A 20,535-nucleotide genomic window follows, 5' to 3' on the forward strand; every position below is an offset into this window, starting at 1 on the left:
CACATTCTAACACTACACCGGTTCATTGTTTACAAATCATGCACAGAAGCTCGTTCTCTGGTCACAGCGTCACATTTCATTTTGAATTTACCGACTTTAGTTGCTATAAACTAATCCACGTCTAGACGTTACTAGACGTCCTCTGTTTAAACCAATTCTGAGGACATCTGGTTTAGTCCCGCGTGAATCATGCTTTGAACGTGTGTTGTAAAATCGAGACCTATAAGTACTCGACACATTTGCAATGAAAAACAGCAGGATGGACTTTGGGATCTAAACATCAGGTAAGGTAGGTTATTCTTTCTATTATTTCATTTTTATGTTTTATAACTGCACAGTAGTGGTTCTAAATGTGATTATGAGATGAAATACCACTGTTCTTAATAGGGCGATTTCGAGTTCATTGCAAGTTGACTTTTACTTACAGAAACGTTTTTATAAATTATTACCCATCTGCAAAAATCTCCTCCCCATCCTCCCCATCTGACATCATTTGTATATAATCTCGTTGGTTCAATATTGTTGCAGAAGAACTGATTACAAGTTTCAAAGTCTTCAACCACGTCAGCATCCAACCAGAGAGGCCAAGAAAAGCCAAACGTCATGAAGAACCGCAAATGAGCCATTTAATAAAAAAAAATAAAAAAAATGGCCGTGGGTGTTTTGTCTTTGCACTGTGTTATTCAGGACTTTGTCCCATTAGCAGAGCCAATTTTTTTTTTTGGTTCCGGTCCAAAGTCAACATGTTCCTGGTTATCCACATTTCTACTTGAGCAGCAACATGCAGCTCTTAGAACAGTCATAATCGTGTAGTAAGCACACAGTAAGTAGAAGATTATAGTCAAACGCAATTCAGAGGCAAACGTCTTTAGGAGCTAGGACTGTACAATAGAACAGAATAGAGGTTTGGGGAAGATTGGTTCAAAATCAGTACAGATATTGTGTTCACCATGTAGTGATTGTGGGTCAGTTAAATGAAATGTATAATTTAATGACTAGTTTGAGCCCCTTTTCACATGTGTTTTTTGCTTGATCTGGGGGCCCCCTACTTTATCACATTACCTGTATAATCAAATACTGTGCTACAGGTGGTATCGGGCACATTCTCACTTTGCATGATACTGCAGTGCATTAGAGAGACGGAATCAAGACTAAAACCTGCATAGACGTTTAAACCAAATCAACTTTGACTAATTTTAATGAATTCAGCCACGAATAAATCAGAAACTCCGATCCAGTGCTTGCCATCATATGCAATAGAGTAAAACACTGTTTTCAAGTCTACCCGTTACAAGGGCTCTGAGACAGAGTTCAGGTAAGATAAACATGATACATTCCCTTAGAAATCTGTTGTTTCACAGCAGAACGTCACACCGTGTATATGTATGTATATTGCACTGTATATGGAAGAATACAATACAATATAAGGGTAAGTCACAACATACCAGTTTCATGTAGAAAGCATATTCACAAACACAAACTTAACAAAAATATAACCAACTGAAAAAAGCTCTAACTGCTTGCTAGTAAAAAGTCAAATGATAAAAAAAAGATGTTTTCAGCTACAATTCTAAATGCTGAATGACTCAGTATTCCAAATAGAACTGGAGAACGTAATGTCCTCGCATTTTAAGGTTTTAATCATGGATCTACTAATGGTCAGTGGGTTTTGTGAACGGTTTGGTATCGAAATTGTAACTGAGCCTGTTTTGCACCATTTCAATATTTAAGCGATAATGACCTGAGGACACACAGCTGTCATTATATGCCTGTTAGAGACTGACACCCAACCCCCCCCCTCAAAGAATTAACACAAAAACAGGTACCAGTGTAACACGGCATCGCCACCGATCAGGTGGTCCGGTCCAGTACCCTTGGGCACTATAAAATGTAGTCCAACTACAGCAGTCCTGTAATAGCAACAGGCTAATATATTTTTGTTTAACCCACTTTCTTTGGTCACACAGGTTCGAGGCATCCACAGAGGAAAACAGCAGCAGAACACACCAGACGAGACAAGCAGGTAAGTAATTAATTGTTTATTCTAGGTACAGGCAAATGTTAAAAGGAATATGAATTAATAAGCAGTCAAGCCACGATTTCAGTAACCGCCCCCTAGCCAGGTCATCGGTTCCCGGATGTGGTTCCAATCTCCTGCTCCCCAATTTAACAATTAATTTGATCCAATTCACCTCAACCACAACAGGGGGCGTCACTCCACCACCGAGCCCAACCTACAACTAAGGTGTCTAGCCGGACAGTTTTCCGTTGGCGTTAACTGGTACCCCCGCTGGTCAGTCTCCACCAAGGTAGCGTTTTGCGTTGCACACCATCAATGGTCCGATGCCGCCTCCAATACAGGGGCGATAGTTGTCCCTCTTGGGCACTCCTACTCGGGACAGAAAAGTACAGATTTCAAATCCTATTAACCACTTCCTATCACTCTCAATCCTTGTTCCAGTTCAGGAGGACTGTGTATTTTAATAGATACTAGACTAATTATGTATCTGCAACTATAAACACATTGAATGCGTAAAGAAATACTCCTAATTGTACTAAACACTAAAATCATCAGTTAACTGAATAAATTACACTCAAATAGTAAAAAAAAAAACAGCTAAAATTATACAGTATTTAAAACCAATACTAATACAATTAGAGGGTTTTATAAGCCGGGTACAGACAACAAACCAAGGATTAAATATACTTGTGCAATGAGCACAGTATAACTAAAGTGCAGGCTGCTTAACTCCTTCATTAGAGAAGTGCTTCAACCAACACAAAGTCACTCTTGTTGGTATAATTAGTGATTCAATCAGCAGAATGCATAAGACAAACAGTATACTTGTCAAAAAAAGCGTAATTACAATACAGTTTGCTTAATTTCCCCTTGGTGCTTCAGCTGGGTGCACAAGACCGACTAGAAAACAAATATACTTGCGTGGTGACCCACAACTGTAATTAAGTTACAATGTACTTAACGTTTCTTTAGCAATTGGTCTTAGTCGCTGCAAGTTAACTGCTTCGCTTCCACTTTTCAGTTGTAATTATTACTCTCCCGGTCTCGTCTCTCTGACACACCCCGCTGCTTGCTTCGGCTTGCTGGTTCTAGCTGCTACCCAGGTGCAGCTTCTCCACCTCTCGTCTCTATCCGCCTGCCTCTCAGCTGCTTTACCCTCACTCCACTTTTATGCGGTTTGCTCTTTCTCCTCCCAGTTGTCGTTCTCCTGTTTGTTTTCCTCTCTTTGTGCCTCTGCCTCTGCCTCTGCCTCTGCCTCTGCCTCTGCCTCTGCCTCTGCCTCTGCCTCTGCCTCTGCTCCCTGCTCTTGTCTGCTCCTCTCTTCTCCGCTCTCCAGGCAGGTTATATATGCGGTAATTCAATTGGCTGCACCTGTAGGCAATCTGAATCATCTCATTAGCGTCCCCATCACTAACAACACTCCCATATGTGTGTGTGCCGGGTGGAAACAAAATATCGCAAAAATCATAACGTGTTCACACAAATCAAAATAGTGTTCTTAATCAATCCACACAGTGCAATAATAATAATAATAATAAATAATAATAATAATAATACAAAAGGAAAACACAACACAATACCCACACATAATAAACAAAATACAAATCAGTCTTTGTCACCCGTGACACCAGTACCAAGTTGCTCTTCAATGACAAACTTCTGTATTCTTTTCTCTAAACATATGTAAATTTGCGCTCCCGCCAAGCTAGTGAATATGGTCTGTGTGTAGTGTGCTGCTATGCAGTGCGTGTAAACAAAGGCCAAGACGAAGATGTAAAATAATTATCTGTTTATTTAATCAGTATCCAAGAAAGTTAGCGTAGTTGGTCACAGTCCCAGTCCACAAATATTACTCACAGAAAAAACATTTCCAGAGTAGTGCAGAACTAGTAACTCAAGTGAGAGAAAAAGCGTGATGGGAGCTTGCCGTCTTCGAAGCAACAGCACAGACTGCACATAATAATCCACTTATCTGGTTACACACAGATAAATACAGAGAATGGTAGGTCTTTGCTTATTGACTGTAAACTGAAAGGTAGTCTACAAGAACAGATAAACCTGGTTTAGCCAGGGAAAAAAATACACCTTTACTCAGTGCAGCTAGGTTACTTGAATGCAGGAAAAAGATATGATTTATAAAACTATTCCTGGTTACAACCAGACTGAAACAGATTAATTTAACCCCCCCCCCCCCTTAATAGGGACGAGGAGTAATGTTAATAAAACCAATACAATGTAGAAACTGTTATTTTAAAGCATTGGTTGACATGCTTTTGGAAACTTCATAGCCCTCAGTATAGTGTGAAGGTATGAAATTTACATCTAGTTTGACAATAACAATGTTTGGAGGGATAATGTCACCTTTGTATTACACATATGGTGTACAGCAGTACTCCCAATTATCATTAACATCAGTGTAACACCAGTTGTAATCTTTACCATATGCACCACATTTGTGGTCAGATCGACACAATTTACCATTTGTTGCCTCATGCGGATCTTCTGTAGTACAACAATAATCCCATTGTTTGTCGTCAATGTAACACCAATTATACGACTTTCCATAGGTACCACATACATGGTCGTGATGACATGGTTTCCCTTTGAGAGTTGTACCTGAGGCTAAAGGGGGAGTACAGTAATCCCACGACCCATCCGGTGTGTGACACCAATAATACGATTTCTCATAGGTAGCGCACTCCTGATCAGGGAGGCAGGACTTGCCCTTTATAGTCACAGTTGAATATTGGGGGGAACATACAATCATCTCACTGAAAGAGCTACAGGTAAAACTCTTTCTCTCATGACTATACATACATGGAGTTGCACAGCATAGTTTTTTCCCATTTTCTGTGTTGCATTGTCTGTTACCATCTATTATTTCACACGTTTCACCTTCCAAGCACCGAGTACCATCTGCGGTAATAATAGATTTTGTGGCAGATTTTTCTGGGACGAGAGTACAGACATACTGAGCCGTGTCTGAGCTATGTTCCTTGTTAGTTTTGGCTTTAAGTACACAGGCCTCATTTTCAGCTGACTTTAATTGTTCATTGCCCTGAAACCAATCCTGCCTATTTCTGTATTTCATTTCAATGTTTATGTCCTCTATAAAAACGCTGTCAGAAAAATACAAGGTACCTTCTTGCGTTAACTTTTTAAATAGGATACTCTCCCATTTACTTTTTGCCTTTGAGCTGAAACTGTCTGTAACAGCTTTCTTCAGAGAGTCAGGGATAAAAACATTGAAGCTGAACTGTACCAACATTTCCCTGTCTTTCGGATTAGAGCAGTTATTGTCAAAGATGCTCAAGTCAGTTGTATTGTAGTGTTTGTTTAACCTTTTAACTAGCTGCTCGACTGTAAAGGACTCTATTGTACCATGGGGCAAGTTCTCACCCATGTAGGCTATGGAAAATGAGTCCTCTGGATCCACAGCATCAAAACACAGAGCTGTCCACACGTGGCTGGGCACCGCGACCATGTTGAAGTCCCACACCATGTTTTCAGTGTGCACTTCTTTTTCTGGTATCAGTTTACCGGAAGGAACCACACCAGTAACAAAGTATGCTGTTCCTTTGCCAGCAAAAGGCATTAATAGGCTTTTAACCCAATCCTTATACTTCTGCCACTGAACTCGATTGAAACATTGATCCAGGGGCACTGCGTTAGTGAGCGTGAAAGTGGTCATTCGCTCTTTATTACACTGGTATTCGCTTGGGTTCAGCTGGCTACAGTTAAAGTCTGTGTGAACATAAAAATCACTGATGGCTTGTCTCTCTTTGTAGGCGTTTTTGTTTTGTCCTGGATGAATCATGTTTTCCTCCTCTTCACCAGAAAGCTAAAATGACCAAAAAATATGTATTTCAGTTAACAGTACAAGGATACTAGATGCATTAAATGGTACAAAAGCTTCTGTTTAGCGATGCTAGCGTGTCTTTTCATTAAAAGAGAGGATTCAGGTTTTGGACTCGCTCTTGTGTTTTCTGAGTTGTTTTCTTTTCTTAGCTTCTTTAAGAGATATTTACATTTTTTTTCTTTGGTTTTCATCTCTGCAAACTCCTGCTCAGCCCATTTTAAAATTAACTGTCGACACTGTTACATTGTCAGACAATTGTCGATTGGTTTTGCTTTTGTTAAGTGAACTGGGGCTGAAAGAATTTGGGGGAGATGCCGGGGTCTGTAATTTTAGGGCTTAGGATACACTATATTTAGGGCTTATGATTTTCGGTTTTAACCAATAAAAGACCCCGATACAAAAAAAATGTAATCGCTGGCTAGCCAATATACACCGGAAAACACTGGAAAAACAGTGGAAATGGTTAATCTGTTTACGTTGACTTTACCCTTTTCCCATAAAAAAAAAAAAAACTACTACAAAAATAATAAATACATTTCCCAGTGCTGCTGGGCAATGTCCCGCCTTCCTGACTTGTATCTGTCATTGATTTGTTCTGAATACTTTAAACCCGCCCCAACAACTCAGTGACAGCACATTCCTACATTTCTATTGGAGACTCCACTTGCGAGATTTAAAACGAGATTACAATCAGGACTTAGCAGGATTTAAAGCTGTATTACAGTTAAGATACGGAGGACTTAAAACATTAAAAGAATTGTGGCGAAATGTACAAAAATGCCTACACACAAAAACCCCAGAAGAATGTGCCTGTGACCATAGGGATTTTGTTGTGGAAGACAGCAAAGGAAAGAAGGTACAACTTAAGTGTGCAAGTACTGTGGAGTTACTATACATATTTCGACACAAAAAAAACGCTCAAGCATTTTGGAAAGTAACCGAAAACACTAATTTCATACAGTATATCAAAAACGAAAACCCAGAAAAAAACGATTTACATAAAACTTGAAAATAACTATGAATAAGCACCGAATAATACAATTAATAAAACCTGAAAAACAGAAGCCCTAATTATATTGTATAAAAGACTCCAAAAAGGGCTGGCGATCCCCTAAATGTTACATTTCAGTAATCCAAACACTACAGTTTATCATTATGTTTACGTTTACGAAATTAAAGCGGATATGAATATATCTTTGCATGAACAACTGATTCATGAATATATATCTCTTTGCCCTATATCAAGTTTTGCATAGTAACATTAATGTACATGGGCCCATACACTTATGTATCTAGCTTAACTTTGAAAATGTGAAATTATTTATTACAAGTTGATATCTGTGCTTAATTTGAATAAAAAGAATTAAAAACTTTAATTAAAGCAGATTGATTTTGCTTGTTCAAAATACAGCGAGGAGGCATTTTGTTTAGACATGCAGACATTCATTGGTAGATAATGACCTGAAATGCTGCATCTTGATTGGCTGACGCAGTGGCCAACGTTGCATTAGGTTTATAATATGTGGTAGGCTAGCCTCTTAGATTAATGATTTCAAGACAGACCACACAGTATTATGTTTAATGTTATTGTATATGATTTTGATGAAGTCCCCACCATGCATCACAGCAGAAATCGGCTTCAAAAGAACCTATTTCTAACCAAAACTACCACTTGAATACAGTCTTCCAAGACCACCATGAAATCATAAAATGATCTGCAGCAGAGAACCTTTTATTGTACTGTTTCATTCTTTTTTTCTCGGTTACGAAGTTAAAACACTGATGCGTTTGCTGCTCTGATTTATTGCAATGTATTTTTGATTCACAGACGAGCACATCCCAAGCACTCATGTATTTCAGTACCCTTGCGGATTGCAATTCATACAAGTCTCCAATAAAAGTTTCGTATCGATTGCTTTCTCTGTGGTCCCATCTATTGGGAACACATTTTACGCATTTTTATCTTCAAAAGTAAAGAAAGACAAAAGGTGTTAAATTATAACAAAATTACATTTGAAAAATAGATTTAAAGGTATGCTTACAAAAATACACAATTGTGCCAATTAACACATCTGTTGCATTCTGCTTGTTAAAATAAGTACAGGACATCTGCCAGTGCCTGGCTGTGTGCACCCAGAATAAAGAGTTACGAATTATTCAAGAGGGGTCAAAATGCTTCGAGCTTTCATTGAATTTAGCCTTTCAATACATCAACAGATTTATACATGCAATAAATCAATGCATCATTTTTGTTTTTTTTTTAATAAAAAAAGTCTCACCTGAGGTTCAATAAACCATGTTTGGGGTCTGGCTGTACTCTCACATGGATCAAAATTGAATTGGTAAGCACTGTAAATTGGTATCCTTTTATCAGTGCTATAAAGTGTAGCAAAGTCATATTTATCATTGTATTTCTGACATATTCTGACATAATTTGGATCTAATCCTGTTGGTTCGATATTATTGTAGAAGAACTGATTACAAGTTTCAAAGTCTTCAACCACTTCAGCATCCAACCAGAGAGGCCAAGAAAAAACAAACGACACGAAGAACAGCAAATGAGCCATTTCAAAAAAATGATTTAACAGAGATATGCAGATAAAAGTTTGGTCCAGGAGAACTTCTGCCTGAGACAATGGCCGTGGGTGTTTTGTCTTTGCACTGTGGTATTCAGGACTTTGTCCCATTAGCAGAGCCACCTTTTTGGTTCTGGTCCAAAGTCAACATGTTCCCAGGGGCGTAGACAGGAATAGATTTTTACAGAGGCAAAAATCTAATTTTTGTTTTAAAAAACAAACAACAACCCCCCCCCCCCCTGCATATCCTGTATAGGTTACGAAGATGAAAGTTATCATCTTATAAAGCCTGGAGACTATTAATGCAAACTCCATAGCAATATGTGTCGCTAACTCTTTAGCCAGTGACCCACCTTGGATGATGTTTGAAATTTCATGACCCATATTCTTTAAAACAAATTGGCTCCCAGCAGGACCACACCAACCTAAAATTACCCTATTCACACTGTTAGAAATATGTGATATTAAAAGGATGAGAAGAATATAACTTATAAATATGAATAAGTAGATGGATTTATACGTTCATTGAGAGACATGCGTTTGGTTCACTGCTACTGAAGTTAATGCTGAAACTGGTGACACTGATGCTACAGCTGGAACTGGTAAGAATGCAAAACTCCTCTATTAACAAAAAACTCATCTATTAACAACAAAACAGCATACCTTAAATTGAAATTCAATTTACCCTAGGTGCGGAAGTTCTTTATTTCAGCTGTGTACAAAAAAACAGTTTCCCTTAAGTTGAAATTCTGTTTACACTAGGGTACGCAAGGTCTTTATTTGAGCTGTGTACTTTTGCTCCACAGTTTATTTAAATACGTTTTATTTGAACTGTGCAAGCACAAAGTGTCAATCATTCCCCTCAGCCTCGCCCACTTCCATCGAGGAAATCGGGGCTTGCTCTTGCTGTCTGCCGACACGTTCAGCCAATCACAGCTAACTTTAGTTGGAACCCAAAACCGACACTCAACAGACGTGTTCTGGGTGGGGGCTCCGAGCGTTACAGAAGGAACGGGCTGAAGTTAGTTACTTATTCCCAATTCAAGGCTGAAGTTAGTTACTTATTCTCAGTTATGTAGTGAAAATGACCTCACATTCTAAGAGGGAAATCACATTGATAGTCTAGATGTGCCACCTCAAGTAGGGTATAATTTTAAAGCTTGAGCATTTCTCTTTAACATAATAAAGTAGATTGCAGAGTGGCACAAGTAGGCATTCACCGGCTATGCTGTGAAATACACCCCTCCCCCTTCTTTTCCTGCATATTAGAGCACATTGTGAGGGCTTTACCACCTGAAGCTGGGTGTGATGTTGAAGGTTAAGTAATTGTCTTGTGAATAGAGTATGGTGCATAGTGGCATGTACAGTACTAATATGTAACTAACTTCAGCCCTTGAATCGGGAATAAGTAACTAACTTCAGCCCGTTCCTTCTGTAACGCTCGGAGCCCCCATCCAGAACTCGTCTGTTGAGTGTCAGTTTTGGGTTCCAACTAAAGTTAGCTGTGATTGGCTGAACATGTCGGCAGACAGCAAGAGCAAGCCCCGATTTCCTCGATTTTCAAGGTGAAAAGGTTCCATCTTGCCATTACTCTTGGGGTAGTGCAGGGAGGCACGGATGTACTTTGTTCCACAAGGCTTCGGGAAATGTTCAAAGACATGACTGACATAACTGTTTGCCATTATCAGTCACAATCTCAAATGGATATCCGAAGCGTGCAAAGATTTCTTGTAGCTTTGCTGCAACTGTAGGTGAAGAAATTTCTTTAACTACAACTGCCTCAGGATATGAAGAGTAGTAATCGATTACTGTGAGCACATAATCGTGTTTTATAGGACCAACAGGATCGATTTCTAGCTTTGTCCAAGGACGTGGTGGTATGGTTGCAGGGGTTGGTCGTTTTGCAAAGGCTGATTCAGCACACAAGCACAACAATTTCTAACCAAACATTCCATGTTTAAGTCCATGTTTGGCCAATAAAATTTACTGTGCAGATTTTGTTTTTTACGGACAATGCCCTGATGTGTTTCATGTGCTAACTGTAACACTTGATTGACTTTAGTAGTTGGTAGGACAATGTGATTCCCTCAGAGAAGCAAGCCTTCATGTGTTGAAAGCTCAGTTGAACACATGTGATAATGTTTTAATTGCTCAGGTAAGGGGTTTGGCCATAGTCCTGTTTCCACAATCAAGTAAAGTTGTTTAAGAACAGGGTCCTGTTGTGAAGCAACTTTCAGCTCATCTAGAGATATTGCTTCCAAGTCACTTGTATATATGGAAAGTACTTTATGCACATAGTCCTCAACTATGTCACATGATTTAGTCTCTGGCAATGGTAAGCGTGACAAGGAGTCAGCTGCATTTGTTTTCCCGATGATGTGTTCTATTTTGTAGTCGTAAGGTTGTAGTCTCCAGCCTAGACGTTGAATTCTTGGAGGTAAGATTGTCAACTTTTCTGGGTTAACTTATGAATCAAGGGCTTGTGATCTGTTTGTAATGTAAATTTGCTCCCCAGAGATGCATTCGGAAATGCTCTACAGACCAAACACATCCAAGTGCGTCTCGCTCTATCTATGAATAACGTCTTTCTGTGGCTGTAAGAGAACGACTGCCGTAAGCTGTCTAGAACCATCCTGCTTTGTTTGTAACAGTATAGCTCCTAACCCCACAGGACTTGCATCGGTTATTACTACTGTTGGTGCACCTAGTTTGTAGCAAGCAAGGCATTCATTAGTTAGGGCTAGTTTCAATTGTTTGAAAGCAGAGTCTGCTTTGGAATTCCATACGGAGCATACGGAGTGGTTCTGAGATATTAGCATAATTTGGAATGAATTTCATGAGGAAACCACAAGTTCCTAGAAATGAGCGCAGTATTCTCTGGTCTCGGTGCCTTGATAACAGCATCTACCTTTTTGGGGTCAGGCTTGATCCCTTTTGCTGTTACAAGATGTCCTAGAATTTCAATTTCCTTCAATCCAAAACTGCATTTATCATTATTCAGCGTTAGTCCCTTGTCTTGAAACCGATCGAAAACTTTCCAAAGTCTTTGCTCTAGTTCTACTTCATTCTCAGCCTAGACAACAACATTGTCCATGTACCACACTGCTGCCACATAGCATGGAGTCCATGGCTCTCTGGTAAGCTTTAAGAGCACTGGAAAGTCCAAAGGGAACCTTACAGAACCTGTAAGAACCATGATGTGCGATGAAGGCTGTCAGATTTCTTGATTCTGGAGACGGGTCTACCTGCCAAAATCCTTTTCTAGCATCTAGCTTTGCAAAAACTTTTGAGCCTTGCTTTGCGTGCAGAATGCTGTCAATAGTAGGTATTGGGTGGCGTTCTCTAACCATGGCTTTATTGACTTCTCCGATGTCAACACAAAGTCTCACCTCTTTACTGTCTTTCTTAGGCACTAGCAGAATATTTAATACTCACTCTGTCCCTTCATGCACGTCTTCATTTATTCCTTCATCTAGCATTTTATCAAGTTCTTGATTGGCAGCTTCCACCATAGCATATGGAATGTGTTGCAATCCCTGGGCTACAGGTTGGACCATCTCATCAACTGGAACTTTTGTGGCTGCATCAGAATCTGAAGCAGTGTCTGAATTTGACTCATAAACAGCTCGCACAGGCTTACCTGTGCTTTGGTTTTGTGTTTATCACTGGTTTCTGTCTGCTTGCTGCTCCGTTTTATTTTTCTTTCTGCAAACTCGAGCCAAGTGTCTGATCTTTTTACAGTACAGGCATTTTGCATTTCTTGCTCCGCATTTATCTTGTGTGTGCGTTGATAATCCACAGTGGTAATGGCATTTTGCTGCTCGTTTCCATTCCCGCTGTATTTTTTGACTGATTCCATGTGTTATGTTTGTTACTGCGGTTGTTTCTGCCAGCAGACTGTCTAATATAATTAACGTGATTTGATCCATCTGGCCTGGCTGAAAGTACTTTCAATTCTGCTTGTGCAGATTCAAAAATTCGAGCTACTGTGATAGTGCGTTGTAATGTTAAGCCTTCTTGTTGCAGTAATTTCACGCAATCCTTTGAAAGCACACTTTTCCACTACCTGATCTCTAATCATATCTGATTCAAGTGTCCCGAATTCACATGATTTGGCTAGTTCTCTTAATGCAGTCACAAACAAATCTATTGATTCATCTGACGACTGTGTTCTTTGTCTAAACTTCTGTCTTTCTAACACAATGTTTCTTCATGGTGTAAAGTAAGCATTCAAGGCTGTTTTCACTTGTTCAAAAGTACCTTTTTCTCCTGGTAAGTTAGAAAAAATCTGCTGCTCAGGAATCCCCAGGCAGTGCAGTAATGTTGCTCATTTCACCACACCTTCTCCTTCATTCAAGCCACTTGCAGTCTCGTAAAAAGAAAGATTCCATCCACACTTTATATTCTGTGTATAGCTCCATGGAGTTCATGTTAAGAGGCACTGGTGGTGGCAGATTCGGATTTACATGGTAGTCGCCATCTTACTTGTTCTCTTCTCTATCATTAACTCCACCCACCACTAGGTGTCTCTAGACGTCACTATACTACAGATTTTGCCATTGTGCAAGAAAAACATTGATTTATCAAAACACATCGCAGCTTAACATCACACAGGACTGTCAGCAGAAAAACTAAATTAATATATGAAGAAATAAAATCATTAAACATTCTTACCTAGAGTTAGCGTCTTCTGAAAGAAATGTGTTAAGATTGGTTTCTTTGTTTCATCTTTGAGTATGTACAGTACCGAACCGCTCACTAAATAATATACTGGATTGCTGCTCCAGGGGCTGTACTATCGAGAACATAAAATGGGATCGGATCCGAATTCACTGGAGTCGGATCATAAGAAGGTGTTGTACTAAGGGGAGCTGGATCAAGCTCCACTGATCTGTAATCTTGATCCAATTCTGGAGCTACACATAGCGTAACTATGGAAACTGACCAATGAGAAGCGAACATGTCTGTGTGGCGCGAAGTTTCAATACCCCGGCTGTCAAATGTGTATACAACCTGAGATCACAGTAATGTTACGAAGAAATGGGAAATAAAAAAATTATAATATAAAAACATGTTGATTATGCCACTCTTAAAAATGAAAGTGGGCACATTATTAAAAATAAATCTTTAGATATATTATTATTATTATTATTATTATTATTATTATTATTATTATTATTATTTTATTATATATATATTTTTAAATGTACCTTGCTGATTTTTACCGAGGCGGCCACCTCGGCTGTCTCAGTGTACGCTACGCCCCTGGTTCCTGGTTATCCACATTTCTACTTGTTAATTGTGCAACAACATACACCTCTTACAACAGTCAGAATTGTGTAGTAAGCGCACAGTAAGTGGAAGATTATAGTCAAATGCAATTCAGAGGCAAACGTCTTTAGGAGCTAGGACTGTAGAATAGAATAGAGGTTTTGGGAAGATTGGTTCAAAATCAATACAGATATTGTGTTCACCATGTAGTGATTGGGGGGTCAGTTAAATAGTCCCTTTTCACTAGGGGAGGTTAGGTTATACGATTAGGTCACTAGGACAGGTCCCTGAATGGCTCAGCTGGTAAAGCTGGTCAATGGTGTGCAGGGTGAGTCGTACAATCAGGGAGTGCAGGTTCACATCCTGGCTGTGCGAAGTCTACGGTCTTCACATGGGATTCCAGAGAGACGTCACATTGGCTCTGGCGCTCCTGCAGGTTAGGAAGGCAAAACCAGCAGGGACTGTTTCTCCTCATTACACCAATATGAAAAATAGAAGAATTGTTATTTAGAAAGCCAGAAATGACATGTTGCATATGACAGATTCTTCAGTAATTTTACAATACATAGCATTACATTTGCCTCAATTTCACTAGCTTTCCAGAACAGCTGTTAATAATTCTTCAGTGAAGTTAACGTCATCATTTTTTGACATATACAGTTTGCTCCTGTATCTAACATATATTTTAATAACTGTAACTGCCCATATCTATGATCAGCATCAGGTCTGTAATAATATTTAGATTTTTTTTTCTGGGGTAATACTGCCACCCAGTGAGGATCAATAGTACTGATTTGCACCAAAACACATATGTGAATACAACCTTCTCTGGGGATACACATATGGCTTTGCAGCAACCCTACTCTTCCAGCAGGGGGCATTGCAGCAAAAGAAATACATTTTCTAGTAAGAAAAAAAGAATCCTAATGTTCACTTGCTTTAGATGTGCTGTAACATATTCACTACATCACATACAATTATCAATAATGAAAATAATGAGTGTGACATCTGTGTACCAGTAGTGGCAGTGATTGATTGTTATGCACTGATAAAATACCTCATGTTTTAAAATATAAAATCCTCCTACCCCTTGTGAACTGGAGGCTGGCTTGAAATGAGATGACAGTACACCTGAATAGCCATCCATTCTAGGAAAAGTAAAGGCAGGCAATTGTTTTTCATTTAGGTCTGTTTTGTAGTTGTCAGTTTTTAGCTGGTGTTTTCACAGAAAGGGTTTCCTGTTTTGCAGGCGCTCAATGCCAGCAAACAATAGCGGGAAGAGACTCACTCTCCGTCTAGACAAGCAGCTCTCGCTTCCTTGCTCTGCATTGTTTGGGTGGTTCAGAATGTAAATTCTCTTTATGAGAATGCTGGTAAACAGTGGATCCCCTGGAGCCCACTAAATAAAATGGAATACGCTATACAGAGACCTTTATAATACTTGGTAAGGCTTTGACAAGCTGCAAATATTATCCCTTAAAAACAGTTGAAACTCTACCTCAGACAAAATGTATATGACTCTATACTTATGCAGTCAAATTAAGTGGCTGGATCTGGGCAGAGACTGAAACTTAGTAGAAGGTGTCTGCAAAAAAATAGCACATCTCCTTTCCCATTTTGATCTACATTTTGATACTAGTGTAATGTACTGTTTGTGAAGGTGAAGGACAGTGGCAACAGGCATCCAGATTCTCTCATAACTTGGGAAACACACCTCAATACTGACTTGAACACTCCAGCCATTTCTTCCTGTTTTAAAACAGAAACTGACACTCATGCAGAATGAGGTGATTTTTTTTTAAATGGAGACAAGTCATTTTACTTTTGACTAGATTTAAACTCAGACCCCCAGCGACGAAAGCCACAGAATTACCCCTCTACTAATTGCTGATTTCTGATTTAATAATCAGCATACTGTAGAGTTGCTGTGAACGTGCATGTGACTTACATGTAACACTACCGACTCTGCTTCAACATGGTGCCCAAGCGGTTTTATGTCATTTTAATGACCACATCAATCATATTCACTCTTGTGAGAGATTTCTTTAGTCAAAGTTTTTTCAAACCATGGTTGGGAAATAGTCGTCATTGTGCCCAAGTTATCTTCCCAGTCCCATAGATCACGCAGAGAGGAGATAAACATGCCAGTGAATGATAAATAAGGTTAAGCTGAATATAAATAGAAATGGAATATAAAGAGACTTGTGTCCTTAATGCCCTCATTTCTGATTACCCCTGTACTGGAAGATTTGTATCGTCTTCTCTGAAATCTAGCGCCCATCTTAAAATCATTGTACCCCTATAGCACTGTTTCCTTCGTTAGACTGGTATCACTGATAGCTGATGAAGTTACGGCTTCACGAACACAGCCCATATTTATGTCAATATCCTTTTCCTTGTCTTCACAGATCCCTGTCAGCACATGGATTCATCTGGAGAACTACTTATCTAGTCATGATGAAACTTGAAAAGTACCTTCTTTAGCACAGCTGTAAAGAATATCAGCATCTGGGTGTAAAGGGAGGCATCTCTCTCTGTCAACAGGCTCAGCATCAGATATACCTTTTACACTGATGTACCTTTGCAGTGTACTTTGACCGCCAGGAAGTACATCATAGCTGACTTCCTCTCTGCGTCTAACTTTTTTTTTTTATTTATCAACATTTGAAAATGTAACTTTCAGAATCTAATCATAAGCTTCTCATATCGTTTTCCCGTTCTTCTAAAACAGAATATGAAATCAAACAATGTGTATTAACTTACAAAGGGTACGTTTTATTGATTTTATTTTACTAGTTTCAATGTCTTTAAGAGGAGACTTAGAACAGAGGGAAGGAGATACTCCTTCACAAAGAGAGTGGCGAGAGTATGGAATAGAATCACGTGGATTCTTTAAAACTCAACCTGACAAAGTTTTTAGATGAATCATATACAAGGAACTGGACAAGTTTAGATGGGCCAAATGGCCTCCTCTCATTCATAAATGTTATGTATTTTTTGTATCAAAGATGCCAGCAGCTTGTCCACACCAGTAGGTGATCAGTCATAGTTATATTGTTGTCTGCCTCATTGTTTATCTCATGATTTGTTTATAATCCCATCCTGTTATTTAGACTGGTCACATTTTCCAATACTTAACAACATGAAATTCTATTTTATGGTAGATGACTCAATAGTCGTTGCATTTTGTTGTAACTATTCATACACATCAGGCAGGTATTAATTAAAACTAAAAGAAACCTGATTTAAAAAGTGTTCATTGCGAAACACAGACACGTTATTGGTCCTGTTTGTCTTTCATCAGTTTGATATAAAATCATTTTTCACAAACATTGATTGGTTCTGTTTTTAGATTTAAAATGTAGCAGTTTTGTAAATGACTGTAAATGAAAGGGTTTTTTCTTTTACAATTCCCATGATAGAAATGATAGAACTTTAACTGGAGAAAAATAGAAAACATTTGTTTGAAATTAATATCTCAACCCGTTAGGTCTTTATCACACAGAAACCAAGTATTCACATGACACCAATATCATAGGTAAGGGTACCGTTATATTTTCACATGGAGTTTCCACAACACTGGAAATATGAAGTTGCAATATGAAAGGCTTGTTTTGAGATTTTAGCAGTTGAAGCAGCATTGTTTTAAACTACGCTGTCAGGAAAGATTAAATATCCCTTACCGGGTAGAACAGAAGACTAATGACCCTCCCTCCGCATCTATAGAACGACTTATCCTTCTGAGAACCTTCTTCACCATAAATTATAACATGCACCACAATCTTCTGTCTGTTTAACTGTCTTTCTGAAAGTCATTTTACCATTTGCATATATCTGAGAACCTTTTGTCCAATAGAAGTGAAACTTGAAAAGGGCCTTCTTTAGCACAAATTATAGATTATATCATAGTATCAGATTATATGAACACTGTCTGTCTGTATGTCATACTTACATTTTTTTGTATCTCTCTAAGAACCCCTTGTCAAATTCTGATGAAACTTGCTGAGGGCATTCTTTATCGAGACTATTGCATGCAATCGGGGGATATATGGAGGCACCCTGGTTACCTGTATGACACACTGAATTTTACATGTACCTAGAGAAGTGATTATTTGACTGATGAAACGTCATAATCTTAAATACTTTTGCCAGGTTGCTATGGCAGCATATAATAGGAACGAATGCAAACACAGCAAACCTGACTTATTTCAAGCCAAGACCTTACAATAAAAAAAGTCCCAGTGTTTAGCTGTAGTTGGTCCAGGTGGTTGCCATTAAATGCGCTGGTACTGCAATCCTAAAAAAAAACAAGCACACACCATACACTCCAATCAGTGAGCTGTGAACTTTTTTTTTAAAGCTGGCTTGACAGTTTTTGAGTTATCTGACCCTTACAGGTGTGAGTATAAAACAAGCCCCATAGCCTGTCATTCGACCTGTTTTCACACGTGTAATGAGAGATGACCTCTCTAATATGTTTTCAGGCACACTGGTAAAGCCAGTTAACAGTGCAGGTGAGATCATTAACAGGATCACTGGGCTGAAGCACAAGGAGTTGTGGAACAGATCTTTTCCTCAGGGAAGGCTTAAAACTTTATGTCCACATCAAGAATAATTCCAGAGAGGTTGCTTTAGAATCCAGGTCCTGTATCTGTGTGATAAGAGTGCATTTGTGCTGGGAAGCACATTCACTTTAATACACTTCTAGTGTTGGTCTTTGGTTTCAGACAATCATTTACACCTTTTGATATACACTGACCGGCCAAAACAAACACGTCAACGAGTCAAATAGAAGTCAGAGAGAAGTGTTTTTTTTTTGTTGTTGTATTTTTGCAATATTTCACTGGATAGTTACACTTAGAAGTGTTTTAAAATGAACGGACGTCCCAGGGCGTTGTGTGACACGAGACAAAGTCGAGTGCCTCCAACCCCCGAGAAGTCAGTATATTCGACGTATACAGACGCCCTGAAGGGCCTTATTGCATTTATAATCCAGGTTTTGTTGCTGTCTTCCTGTTCATTTAATTGTTCTTCATCCAAATCGGCATGTCTACTTACCTTTTTTGCAGGTAATTAGTCACTCAGTTTCATAGTTACAGTTGTACATCTGTAACTGTAAAAGCAAGATGGCTACCGATACTTTAAATTCTGTTAGGCAGCGCAATGATTTAGGATATGTGACAAGATTCCAACTGTCCGTATCCATCCAATATACGGACAGCTGGAACCTTTCTCGTCCAATCACACTGCTTGTTTCACGTTCCATTGCCAGTGTGGAGTAATGGTTAGTGCTCTGGACTCTTGACCGGAGGGTTGTGGGTTCAATCCCCAGTGGGGGACACTGCTGTTGTACCCTTGAGCAAGGTACTTTACCTAGATTGCTCCAGTAAAAACCCAACTCTATAAATGGGTAATTGTATGTGAAATAATGTATAATGTGATATCTTGTAACAATTGTAAGTCGCCCTGGATAAGGGCGTCTGCTAAGAAATAAAATAATAATAATATATATATAATTTCCTGAGCAACAAAAAACATTTGTAATATTTTGTGGGTGTTCAGAAAAATTGTTTCAACACTGTTTTAAATTTTTATATATATATATATATATATATATATATATATATATATATATATATATATATATATATATATATATATGAAAACATTTTTATTTACAAATCTGTTGTAATTACAAACACCTAAGAGCGTACTAAATTGCTTTTCAAGACTGAGACCATCATTTGTTTTCACTTGAATGCAGCTGTGTGGCACGTTTTTAAACCAGACAAAAATGAATGTTATTATATTACAGCAGGACTGTCTACAGTGGTACAGTAGTAATGGGAGCAGTGCATTAAAAACGGAGGGTGCTGTACTTTAGGTTTTTTTTTTATGTAGTTAATCCACAATTAATCTAGATGTGCCTGTGCTGCACAAGAGACACAGGAATGTATTCTATTACAGCAAACTGCCTACAGTAGTGCTGTGCACCACTACAAAAGACAGGATTGCTTTATAAAAGCACCACTTATAAAACAATGATGATTGCCAAACAAAAGTCCAAGCCCCGGGTGCAAAGTTTGAAAAAGGCTGTGAGACCCCAACACTGGAAGATCAAGGGTTTGCTCTTACTTTAAGCAGTATGGGAACCAGGACTAGAGGACACAGTTGAAAATAGACTTAGGACAGAAAGTAGAAGACAGGTAGGTGAGGGTATAGAATGGGCTACCTAGTCATGTTGTTGAGGCAGAATCACTTGGATCATATAAGACGCAACTTGACAAAGGTCTGAGATCAATCATCTATTAGCAACCGGGTGAGTATACTGTAGGTGGTCTGAATTGCATCCTCTTGTTTGTATATGTTCTTATGTTCTTAAATTGTTCTTGAAGCAGAAAGTAGGCTACAATTGAAACAGTGCAGCTATCAGTAACAGTGGGTAAAGTCAAAGTGCTTCAACTCTCTCTAGACACTACCGTTCTTACCGTTATCAGCATGTAAGATAACAGTGTTTTGATTCCTGCTTTTTCTCTATTCCCCCAGATCTGTCCAGCTGCCTGACTTATCCTACAGTGTCTCACTTTAGCTAATCCTACCGGTGCTGGTGATGGAACTTTGTATGTTATAAGAAGTTCTGTAATTTTGCCAATTCATTACACTCAATTGAGTTTATGTATTTCTTTTTCTTTTTTAATCCACTTGCATTTAGGGGCTGCCCTTGACATATTCATGACACGGGGACTATACGAGTACACTGTTATTATAGACACTATAAACCATTTACTTTGGTGAGTATTGCAAAAAGC

The 20,535-nt window shown here is 38.8% G+C and overlaps 1 protein-coding gene and 1 long non-coding RNA gene across 2 annotated transcripts; one reads left to right on the forward strand and one right to left on the reverse strand.

The window, feature by feature from the left end:
- The first annotated feature begins 755 nt into the window (after positions 1-755).
- On the forward strand, positions 756-16,353 carry LOC131697571 (uncharacterized). Its single transcript, XR_009307385.1, has 3 exons — positions 756-823; positions 1,968-2,023; positions 16,135-16,353. It is a non-coding gene; the product is annotated as an uncharacterized LOC131697571 (long non-coding RNA).
- LOC117422137 (uncharacterized) lies at positions 3,795-8,553 on the reverse strand. Its single transcript, XM_034036822.3, has 2 exons — positions 8,159-8,553; positions 3,795-5,861 (listed from the first exon to the last, which is right to left on the reverse strand). The coding sequence occupies exons 1-2, from the start codon at positions 8,444-8,446 to the stop codon at positions 4,389-4,391; spliced, it is 1,761 nt and encodes a 586-aa protein (XP_033892713.3). The 5' UTR covers positions 8,447-8,553; the 3' UTR covers positions 3,795-4,388.
- Positions 16,354-20,535: the final 4,182 nt, after the last annotated feature.

Source organism: Acipenser ruthenus, chromosome 15 (genome assembly GCF_902713425.1).
Source record: "Acipenser ruthenus chromosome 15, fAciRut3.2 maternal haplotype, whole genome shotgun sequence".
NCBI lineage: Eukaryota > Metazoa > Chordata > Actinopteri > Acipenseriformes > Acipenseridae > Acipenser > Acipenser ruthenus.

Coding starts and splice junctions, on each gene's coding strand:
- LOC117422137 (XM_034036822.3), bottom strand. CDS start 8,446: ATGGCTCATTTGCTGTTCTTCGTGTCGTTTGTTTTTTCTTGGCCTCTC. Junction 5,862..8,158: donor CATGGTTTATTGAACCTCAG/GTGAGACTTTTT, acceptor TGGTCATTTTAG/CTTTCTGGTGAAGAGGAGGA.